Here is an 11,962-nt window from a genome sequence, read left to right on the forward strand (position 1 = left end):
CATGGCTTTGAAGAATTTCATCTTTTGAAAGGGCATTTGGAGTATAAGTACGATAAATCTAAAGCATACAACAGATATACATTGTCTCCCCATGCTAAGCAAAGAATATGAGGTAAGGATATGAAACATTCCACACACTATGCGTTTACTCTATCACTGCAATATGTATGTACGAATTTCAGCATGAAGTTAAAGTCTGTTTCAGTGAGGTGCCATCGTCCATCTTCCAACAACTCGGTTAAAAATGCAAAGTAAGCACTAGATGCAGTTCGCAGAGTATTTCCGACACTATATCTTCCGCCAACACCAATAGAAATGACAGTGATTTTTTCATTTGTCAATTTTTCTGTTGCTTCGATGGAACCTGTAGAATTCCTGTCATATCCTGTGTAGGTGTGGATGACATACTTCCGAGAATTTTTTCTGCCTCCATTATTTAAAGATAAAGCTACAGACGAAATAAAACTGAGAGATTTTGCAACATCAGGAGTAGAATTCTTCGTAGAGATGAAATCCTGTTGGGAATTTAAGAACATTCCAGCAAATACATTGATATCGTTCGTGTAGTTGAGTTTGATCATGAGTGTAGGGTCAGAAGAAATATGGACTCCACCGATTTGAAGTTCGTCCTTGCTAAGATTGAATATCTGTAATTTTTGTAATATCACACTGAATAGTGCGATGCTAGAGGAAAAGGTAGTTGGGTGCTGAGATGAGGATGTGTCGAGAGCCAAAATAAGATCGATAGATCTTTGTTCACTGCATGCTATGGAGAAAGAAAATATTTGATGGTGACAGTGTAACAATGTAACATACTCTGTTTAGGAACTTTTTGAACTTTTACATTTTGATGAATATAAGAGGAATTATGTCTTTAAGAATTGCATAGAGGTTATTTGAATGGTAGAAATGGCATTAGTTTATAAACATACCAGAACACTTGTCATTAGTTAACTTCTTAAACACATGATGCAAAGCGTCCATGTTAAGATGGCTGAACACATTCTTTCCGTTTCCATCACTAGATAGTCTACGAAGACCTTCATGTCGTACATCGCCACCAAATGTGATCAAAAGCACGTCATTCCATGGAATGGAAGTGTGCATGTGATACCGTAGAGAGGTCATGGCATTGACAGACATTGCTAAGTTACTAGGCATTCCATCAGTAAGAAAAAGGACAAACTGCGATGTATATTTCTTCGCGTGCAAAATTTCCTTCACCTTTTGACAAGCCTTTGCAATATCTGTTGTTCCGTTTATGAATGAGATGTTTGAGATCTTGTCAATGATCGCAGTACTTATGTTTACTGATCCCAGGGGAATATCGACAATCGTCTCTGTTCCATATGATATAACTGCTATTTCAAATTTTTCATTAGATAATGTTATTGTTTTGATAATTTTGACAATGAATTGTAACTGTTGTTCAAACACATTTCCAATGGTACTGAATGAGGAATCTACAGCAAAAACTATCTGTGCTTGGGCTGTTTTGCATAGATCTGAAAGTGCAAATAGCTAAATGTATAAATACGTTCACAATGGCAAGACAAATCAACTATATTTCAAATCGCAAATCCTCAAATATTTCACAATTACGCAATACTTTCAAAACTCAATGTAGAACATAATTAATTACCGATTCCACATAACGGTCCATCCCAGTCATTAACACATTCACAGTAGAACGATCCAGGAGAATTCACACATGACCCGTTGTTCATGCAAGGACTAGACAAGCATTCGTTTATTTCTTTTAAAGAAAAAATGCGTTAAACAATACGGGGCATAAGCATCAACAAGTGAAACAAGAGGTCCATGGCCCACATCGCTCACCTGATTCACTTTGGCTCAAATTTAAAGATTTTTCCTATTAGCATGTAAAACTTTGATCCTTATTGCGGCCCCAACCTACTCCCAGGGACCATGATTTTTACAAACTTCAATTTGCAGGAAGCTGTTGTGCAAATGTAAACTTCTTTAGCCTAATGGTTCTTCAGGAGAAATGTTTTTAAAGATTTTTTCTATTTATTAGTTATAAAAAAAACTTTGATTCCCTATTGTTGCCCCATCCGAACCCCAGGGGTCATGAGTTTCACAAAATTGAACCTACACTATGTCAGGAAGCTTTAATATAAATCTCAGTTTTTCTAGCATAGTGGTTCTTGAGAAGATGATTTTGAAAGATTTTCCCGTTATATTTGTATGTAAAACTTTGATCCCCTATTGTCTCCTCATCTTACTCCCGAGGTCATGGTTTTAACAACTTTGAATCTGCACTATGTCAGAAAGCTTTAATGTAAATTTCCACTTTCCCGGCCCAGTAGTTTTTGAGAAGAAGATTTGTAAAGATTTTTCCTATGTATTTGTATGTAATACTTTGATCCCCTATTGTCGCCTCATCTTACCTCCAGGGGCCATGGTGTTAACAATCTTGAATCTGCACTATGTCAGGAAGCTTTCAGGTAAATGTCAGCTCTTCTGGTCCGGTAGTTCTAGAGAAGAAGATTTTTAAATGATCCCACCCTATTTTTGCATTTTTGTGATTATCTCCCCTTTGAAGGGGGCATGGCCCTTCATTTGAACAAACTTGTAATCCCTTCACCCAAGAATGCTTTTGGGAAAGTTTGGTTATAATTGGTCCAGTGGTTCTGGAGAAGAAGTCGAAAGTGTAAAAAGTTTGCAGACGGACAGACGACGGACAACAGATGATCAGAAACCCTCACTTGAGCTTTCAGCTCAGGTGAGCTGAAACCTAACAGTGATCAATCTGAAAAAATCCTTTACAAGACAAAATTAAAGTAACTCCACCCTCCTGTGATGTCAACAGATAAATGTTGTTAAAAAATCTTGTTAAACGTAAAATATTTGAAAAGTCTAATTGGTATATGAATAATAGAATATATGTTTAAAAATATCAAATCCAAGAGCAGTAACTCTGTTTTTATGTATTTCTTTATCAAGTCCATAATGCAGTAGATTTCCTTCATTTTTTAGACATTTCTTTATATTTTTATAACGAAACAGTTTCATGATATTGTTAGGATACTATTATATCGTTATAACCAGTTTTGGGGAAATGTTGAGAACGTTGTCTAGGAAATATTGCAATTTTCTGACATTGATATATGATTCTATTTCTGTATGTCTCGCATCATAAAAAGTGCGATGAACAATATATTTAATCTGATCATTTATCTGTTTTAACAAATGGAAATAAATACACTTTCTATACCTTTATCAGATAAAAATGCCAGTATGAAGTCGCCTTAAGTGAAGGACAAATACAACCCCTGGACAAACCAGAGGTGGGATCAAGTGTCTAGAAGGAGTACGCATCCCCTTATGTAGTAATTTACTTACCCAGTTCACACAAGACGCCGGTAAACCCAGAATCACAACTGCAATTAAACCCTCCATCAAAATTAAAGCAGGAACCATTAACACAGAGTCCCGGATATGGTCTGCACTCATTCACGTCTGGTACACAAAATACAGAAAAATAATCAGCTATATTTACATTTACTTTTTAATTCTTTAGTAAAAAAAAAATGTTTAGAAAATTTTAATGATATTTGCTTACAACTTTAAAGACCAAATCACTAAACTCTGATAGGTGTATGAACACTCTTATGGCGTCTACCTCTCAGCCCGATGAAGACAACCTCAATGTACTTAATTCCATGCCTAGAGAAGTAAATCTTACCTCTAGTATGAAAGGTGAAGATAAGAACAGTGATCAATTTCAGTATGTGAAATGTCACCAACCAAACACAAGTGGGATTTTTAAACAATTCCTCATTCAGTAATTGTACTTTGAAATCTTGGTCGACTACCACCGGTTCACTAATTTATAGTTATTATTATTTTTTCAGCATTGCGAACTCTTTTTTTCGTTTAATAAGTGTCACCAGATGTGGTGTCCCGTCAATCGCTACTTACCCAAAGGATTATGTGAGAAATTTAAGATATAGATAAAAATGCACACATTAAAAACGTTTTTAAAATATATGCAATTATTTGTTATGTTTTAAACGTTTAGTTGCATAACTGCAACGGTGTGTGCAAACAAATTTTCACAAGGCGTTAAAGCGCATGTTTCAATTTATACGCATACATATGCCTATCTTTCAAAAATTAATGATTCATTGCTTCAATATTGACAGAAATTAATTTCAACACAAATTACCTTCATCACAGGTTAGCCCTGTCCAGTTTGATGTACAGTTACAGTAGAAAGAACCTTTTGTATTTGTGCAGTTTCCACCATTTCTACACGGCTTCCATTCTACGCATTCATCAATATCTATGAAAAGGATCAATACAAACTAAGAAAAACAATAGGATAAATAAAGTTGTTTAATAGAGATTAACGTAGAGTTTCTTTCATTAGACTAATTATCTGAATGAAATGTGAAGATAACGAACTGTGATCAATCCCATGACTCCCATATCAAATACAAAATAGATAGTAGGACAATTACGGATCCCTGGACACACCAGAAGTGGTATCAGGTGCTTAGGAGGAGTAAGCATCCTTTGTCGACCGGTAATATATTATCAATCACAAAAATTGATAATGATGTCTTAGTCCCTAACGCCTAGAGCAACTTTACAAAGGTCAGTCTATCTATCATGAAACTTTTTGATATATAAAATCAATCTATCTATCTATGCTGATCATTCCCATCAAAACATAAAACCAAACAAACAAAAAAACGAGAGGAGATATGTTATCAGTCGTAAAACCTGCCTCCATCACAGTTGGTTCCTTGATTTCCAGGCATACAGTGACACTTATATCCGCCACACGTGTTTTCACAGGTTCCGCCATTTTGACAAATACCGGGCGTCGTTATACACTCGTTGATATCTGAAAAAATATCATATATACTGTATAACAACACTATTTGTACCTTCCCAAACAATGTGATTATTTTTCACAGTCAGATATTCACCTTCTTCGCAATGAGATCCAGTGAAAAACTGGTTACAATGACAAAGGAAAGATCCTTGTGTGTTGATGCAAGTGCCATTGTTGAGGCATCCATACTTTAAGCATTCATTGAAATCTATAACAAAAGATCCTAAACATTTGTGTGTTCAAAGTATTAACATAGGTGGACAAGAGCATATTTTGTCGGTGACAAATGAAAAGATAATCCTTACAGCTCTTTATTAAGCTAAGTCTAAATATGATAAAAACGTGACTAATCGATGAAGCACGAACGACGTTTAGATAGTATTGGCACTTAACATAATTTACACAAACTAAAAGCACGGGTAAAAGTTCCGGGAAAATCCTTCGCCAAGTCGATTTAGAAATGTTAATCAATTTTTGAAATGTTCGTCTTTCTTTTCTTGTTAATGTTCATTTTGTGATAGTGACATATATATGCATATGAAGAACGAAAATGGTATTATAAAATATTACCCTGTTGACAATTTTCTCCAATCCACCCAGGAACACAGACGCATATGTAGCTACCAACTGTGTTTATACAGCTTCCATTATTTTCACATGGAATTCGCAAGCACTCGTCAACGTCTTCCAGATATAAAATAAAAGACTACTGTAGTGAAACTCGTAGATATATACTTTACAAACAGAATTATTACCGCACCCGTGTGTTACAGATCACAAAAACAAAGAGTTTGGAATACTTGTTCGTATTTTAGGCAGTTAAAATATTACTTATAACCCAAGACAAAGCTATAAATAGACCTGTGTCGCAAAGACGCCCGGAATACCCTTCAGGACATACACAATGGAACTGTCCAGCCATATTGATGCATACGCCATTGTTGGTGCAAGGGTTGATACTACACTCATCAAAGTCTGAAAATTTAGCAATGAATTAATGTAAAGTTTACCATCATAGTATATAACAATAATATTCAGGACACAGTTCAAATCACCTCTTTCACAGAACTCTCCATCTACACCCGATGAACAATTGCAGTTAAAGGAACCATTGGTATTCAAACAGACACCCTTGGATCCACAAATGTCCCACGTGCATTCGTCGATGTCTGTTTAAAATATAGAAGTAATACATATGATACACAATATACATTCTACTTTGCATTCATTAAGAAGACGGAAAGTTTTTTTCAACAGTATCATAAGCAACACAATATGTTTACCTTCTTCGCATAATAATCCCGTCCATCGTTCTGGACATGAACAGCTAGTATTGCCAGGTAAAGAGAAGCAGGTTCCATTGTTCATGCAAGGATTCGATGAACATTTGTCAGTCACTAGTTTTTGTTCAAAATAAAATGTATATTTAGAACAGAAAAGGAAAATGGAGTATAATAAGAACTACACGGTAAAACCCTTTTAAACACGGTTACCATTGGAACAGTTAGGTCCAGCATATCCATCGCTACAGTCGCAATGAAAACTCCCTACAGTGTTTATACAGAGTCCTTCTTGACAGGGAAGGTAGGCGCATTCATCCACATCTTTAGAAGATAACATTCGTATAATTTAAAAAAAAAAAAAACAAATATTACCATGGCAAGATAGAAATACAAATGTAAAATCGACACTGTAAATAGTGAATACGTGCTTTTTCAATTTAATGTATATTGAAGAATGACGAAACTCTTAAATTTGTTCTTCCTTTAAATGATTCACTGAACATGCGCAATGAGAATATTTTGTCAATTTAATAACAATTATGTTTTGCTATTGGTTTTAATAGTTTAACACTTCTGAATTTACATACATGTACATCATTTGGTACCAGACAAATATTTTTGTTTAAAAATCGAATCCAAACATTACCAAAAGGTACCTATAAAATACATACCGATGTCACACATGTCTCCCTCATACCCATCAGGACAAAGACATGAAAAATTGCCAGGGTATGGCTGACTTGCACACGTTCCATTGTTATAACAAGTGGCATTTTCACAGTTATTTTGTACTGCAACATAAGAGAACTATGATGTCAAAATTATAAAATCACAACTTATAGTTAACTACCTGAATCGACATCACGATAAAATACTTTACTTTCGCAGATTGTTTTTTTTTTTTTCTTGTGGTTTGAAAAAAAAACATGTCGATTAATTTCCATTTCATGTTTGATGAGTTTTGATTACTATGTATATGTAATTTCACATTCTCCTTTTGGTGAGGGACTTCAATTCAATGACATTTCTATTTCATAATTACAACGCTTATAGTTAGTCACCTACAAAAATTATCAATTCTCAATTGCTGTACAATACCTATATCACAGTTTCTCCCCTTCCATGAAGGAGAACAGATGCAGTCATAAGAGTCATTGTTGTTTGGTATACACAACCCACCATTCATGCAAGGAGATGACAGACAAGAATCTGCAGATACATTCATAACAAATAGAAAATATCTGCTGTTTTCTTTCATTCTTTAAGAATAATGCAATTGTATAAGACATACCGTTGCTGCAGTTCATGGTAATATTACCACAGATGCAATGAAAACCACCAAATGTATTCACACATGTAAAATTTTCATGGCAAGGAGAATCTACGCATTCGTCAATATCTACAATAAACATAACAAGTACAGGTAAAACTTAATCTACTAACATGTCTAAAATCTCGTCGATATGTTTAACGGGGTATTACCTTTCGTACAATTTTCTCCTTGAAATCCTACTGAGCAGGCACAAACTGGGTCATTTTCAACTAGAACACAAATTCCATTGTTTTCGCATGATTTCTCATCACAGATTCCTATAAATATATTTTAAACAATTTAATGAAATTTACTATAATTTGGGGGGGGTGCAAATTCAAGTCAAAATATACCGTCCGACAATTTGCACCAATAGATTTTATTCATATAACGACAAAGTACTCTTGGGAAATAGTGACATTGTTTCCTTTGATATTAAATTCAATTGCATTGTATATGTACTTTTGTATCTGTATACTTTATTCTCGCTTTGGTTATCTTTTTGTTTACCATTTTCACAAGTCTGGCCTTTATAACCGTTTTGACAAACACAATTAAATCCTCCTTTTCTGTTGACACAAAGACCGTTGTTCTTACAAGGTACGGATGTGCACTCGTTTACATCTGCAAACATAGTAAATCGGAATCTATTGTTATTATAAATCAAGCATGTTGATATGCATAAAGAATCAACAGGATTTCGTTGTATGAAATTTTACCCTCGATGCAGTATCTCCCTGTGTATCCTGGCAAACACTGACACACAAAACTGTCGTATCCACTGACACAGGTACCATTGTTATGACAGGGGTTATCTCCACACTCGTTCACAACTGCATAAGAAAGTTTTACGTGACAAGGACAGGAGAGCTTTAAGGAAGTCTCTCAGTTTATATAGTTAAGAGGTGTTGCTTTTCTTACCTATCTCACAATGTTTTCCTTCATATCTCGAACTGCATCTACACGCGAAACTGCCATTAACCAAGCGGCATGTCCCGTTGTTCACACACGGGTTAGAATCACAGGAATCTGTTTCTGTTTTTAAAAATAAGAGTGATGAATTCAAAATTTCGCTTCTCTCAAACTTGTTTACAAAAACTTTTGAGTCCAATATGCATGTGAGTTTTTCTTTAATTTCAATATGGATTGATACGTTGTTGCAATACATTTTGACATGCACTGACGATATCAAGAAACCACATTGGATATAGTAGTTTTCGGTTATTTGGGTTACTGTATACCATGAAAGGTGAAGATAACGAACAGTTATCAATATCATAACTTTATGGAATACAAAATGAAAAGTTTGGCAAACACGGACCCCTGGATATACCAGAGGTGTGAGATCAGGTGCCTAAGAGGAGTAAGCATCTCCTATTGGCCGGTCACATCTTATATGAGCCCAATGTTTTGATCAGATAAAGGGAGTAATTCGAAGTCAAAATCAGTGTGCCATAAATTTCATTAAACCTTATATTCATTTTTTTTAAAATATAGTTTCGTCAATTTTCTTTGGCACATATATCGCGGATTTTTACAAAAACAGTTTCTCCAGGGGTCCTTCCTTAGTGAATAAATCCGAATAAAAATATCTCCTTTTGATGTATAATATGTACTTGTCTTTGCATACTTTTGTAGTCCATATATATAAATGCTTAAAATTTTACCCCGAATCCCCTCCTTTCCCTTAATTCATCTTTTTCTTTGTTTTTTTATTTTTTCATTTTTGTTAATTCTGTGCTAAAAGGTGGATTGAAATGTCTCTAGTCAAAACCAATCAACGCTGCATACAAGCCGCTAATCGCAGAGTGTCTTTCAGAACCGCTGACCAATGACAAGTGCCGTTAGATACGAGCGCGTCGATTTCGATTTGCTTATAAACCCTAGTGACTTAGATCGGCCATTTCTTATAGAAGTTATGAGATTGATCACTGTTCGTTATCTTAACCTTTTCTTTAATTTGTACTTTCGTTGACAGCATTTCTATGAAACCAAATGATCTTTTTATTTTGTACAGCCACTAAGACATGATTGATTAATTATATCTTGTTTAACGTCTCGCTCGAGAATTTTTCACTCATATGGAGACGTCACTAAGCCATGAAAATTGTACCCGACTAAAATTGATGAAAATACAGTTATTTCTAAGAAACACAATGTTCATACCGAACTGACAAAAGTCTCCTTTATGGATACTAGGGCAATTACAACTAAATGAGCCATGTTGGTTGAGACACGTTCCATTATTAAGACACGGTGTAAAGTTTGTACATTCATCTATATCTGTAAATAGAAAATTTAAAACCAACATCCCTAGTGAGATTACAAGCATATATACAAAAAGCAAAATGACGATAGAATTGTCAGAGACTTTTTCATAATGAAGACGAAGATTTGAAAATTCTATGTGTGAAAATTATTTTATCAATGTGTGATTTTCCCGAAATGAAAAAGGCGAAAATGTGCACCTTCATCACAATGCAATCCAGTGTATCCTAAAGTATGACTGCAAATACATTTGTATCCTCCAACTTCGTTTCGACATACTCCGCCATTTTGGCATGGAGAAGATGCGCATTCATCAATATCTGTAACAGGGTATTTTAAAAACGTCTATTTTATCATTCGTAATTTATACAGATCTTTCTTATACAATTTAATATTTATTTTTAGAATTTCATTATATCGTAGTAGAACAATTGTAAGCTTTCTCACCACTTGTACAGGACGGATCATCAAATCCGGTCCTACACTGACAATAGTTGCTGCCACCAGTGTTGTTACAGGTTCCATTATTGCAGGGACTGCCATTGCATTCGTCCACATCTAAATGAACAGACATGATTGACAGACTAATGTAAATACTTTGTTCTTATCATCAGACGTCAAGGGGTGAGCAATTATATGTTATGGTTTTAGAAAGACGACCGTGATTAGATGCAGGCCTCTCACCAAGGTTGGACAAAATATTGCCAAATGCAAAGCATGATTTTTTTAAAATAAAAATTATATAATGAAATAATCATATATTTTTGAGAAAAGTGCACATACATGTACCTTGGTTTTTTCATAATTAAATACATTTTACAAATGAGTTGATACAGTGGGGCTTTATCTAATGGAATGGGATATTATCTGAAAAAGTTAACAATACCTTTACCCTGCCAGAGATAACTATATGGTGAAGGAACAAATACAAGAAAAAACTTCCATATAAAACGTGAAGGCTTCTAATCGGTTTACTTTATATTTGTGATGATTACCAAGAAGTTGTGGCTGAATTTGGCCCATGCGTCAATAAGTTTTCTTGTTTACGTTTGTAAGGTCGGTGTCATTATTTCTAAACTATCTGTGATGGCTTTCAACTGGATTTTCTTAGTTATCGTTATAGTATTGACCGCATAACATTACAAATATTGATATTTCCCCAGTCAATACGAACGATATTTTAGCTACCAACTACAATATTCACTGAGCTCAGAGGGGATAGCTAAATCATCGTATTGACCAGGAAAATAATTGTTTTATTATATAAATGAATAATTCTTGACAACGGGTTTCAAAATGAAATTTTACTTGGTCGGGCATCTGCATGTTTTCATATGAAATTTCAAAACCTAGTCGAACGTGATTAGTGACGCGAGTTTTCATTGTTCGATCAAAAATATTAATCAATCATACCAATTTAGGATCCACAATACATGTTTGGACCGATGTTGGAAAAACCAAATGTTATATTCACTTCGAAATGACCACGTGATAGAATCGATAAATGCATTGTGTTTGTGTACCACGTGATGAAATTGATAATTGCTAACCTTTTTCACAAACAGTACCAGTCCACCCGGTGGGGCAACCACACATAAACGAACCCTGCGTGTTGATACAACTTCCGCCATTACAACAGACAGGGGGCGCTCTGCTACATTCATCAATGTCTTAAAGAGAAAGTAATGCATCATGAATCATGATATAGTATACAAAAATACGTTTCAATCTAAATTCGGTTATGAAGAATAATTTACAAATTGTAAATTGTCCTTTACTCATCTGAACATTACCTTGATTACAGAATGGCAGTTCCCAACCGGAGTTACATTTACATGCAAAAGATCCCGGTGTGTTTGTGCAGTTTCTGTTTTGGCAAGGAAACGGATCCGCAGCGCATTCGTTGATATCTATTGAATAGTTAAAACAGTGTCTATTTAAAGAGGTATGCTGTTATGGCATCGTGGATATAGAAAAAGAAGTCAAAAATTGGTTTTCTTACCAACATCGCAATGTTTTGAAATCCATCCGCTTTTGCATTCACAATGGTAAGATCCAGGTGTATTAACACATCTACCTTGGTGTTCACACGGACTACTTCGACATTCGTTAATATCTGTAGTTTAAGATAAATAACTCTTTATTTAGTAAATTAACGGCCTTCTGAAGAGGTGGATATCAGTTTGTAAGTATGTCTATACAAGATTGAATTGAAATGTGTTGAAATGAGCA

General features: G+C 34.8%; 2 protein-coding genes across 3 annotated transcripts in view; one reads left to right on the forward strand and one right to left on the reverse strand.

Annotated features, from left to right (window-relative positions):
* Positions 1-11,962, reverse strand: part of LOC125652946 (fibropellin-1-like) — a 12,129-nt gene continuing 167 nt past the window's right edge. Inside the window, exons 2-26 of one of the 2 annotated variants that reach the window (XM_056166227.1) lie at positions 11,733-11,846; positions 11,524-11,640; positions 11,281-11,400; positions 10,178-10,288; positions 9,931-10,050; positions 9,629-9,745; positions 8,384-8,497; positions 8,182-8,295; positions 7,973-8,086; positions 7,633-7,740; positions 7,442-7,549; positions 7,249-7,359; positions 6,822-6,941; positions 6,361-6,471; positions 6,151-6,264; positions 5,923-6,036; positions 5,729-5,842; positions 5,438-5,551; positions 4,962-5,075; positions 4,757-4,876; positions 4,193-4,309; positions 3,367-3,483; positions 1,643-1,756; positions 933-1,505; positions 1-766 (exon numbers count right to left, since the gene is read on the reverse strand). In XM_056166227.1, coding sequence (XP_056022202.1) covers positions 138-766; positions 933-1,505; positions 1,643-1,756; positions 3,367-3,483; positions 4,193-4,309; positions 4,757-4,876; positions 4,962-5,075; positions 5,438-5,551; positions 5,729-5,842; positions 5,923-6,036; positions 6,151-6,264; positions 6,361-6,471; positions 6,822-6,941; positions 7,249-7,359; positions 7,442-7,549; positions 7,633-7,740; positions 7,973-8,086; positions 8,182-8,295; positions 8,384-8,497; positions 9,629-9,745; positions 9,931-10,050; positions 10,178-10,288; positions 11,281-11,326 — 3,534 coding nt within the window. In that variant the 5' untranslated portion in view covers positions 11,327-11,400; positions 11,524-11,640; positions 11,733-11,846 and the 3' untranslated portion in view covers positions 1-137. The other variant, XM_056166228.1, reaches the window with a different exon arrangement.
* Positions 11,766-11,962, forward strand: part of LOC125652945 (neurogenic locus notch homolog protein 2-like) — a 25,208-nt gene continuing 25,011 nt past the window's right edge. Inside the window, exon 1 of the mRNA XM_056166226.1 lies at positions 11,766-11,915. The gene's annotated coding sequence lies outside the window, so the exon portion shown is untranslated. The remainder of the gene's footprint in view (positions 11,916-11,962) is intronic.

The sequence above is a fragment of the Ostrea edulis genome, chromosome 5 (assembly GCF_947568905.1).
Source record: "Ostrea edulis chromosome 5, xbOstEdul1.1, whole genome shotgun sequence".
Lineage (NCBI taxonomy): Eukaryota > Metazoa > Mollusca > Bivalvia > Ostreida > Ostreidae > Ostrea > Ostrea edulis.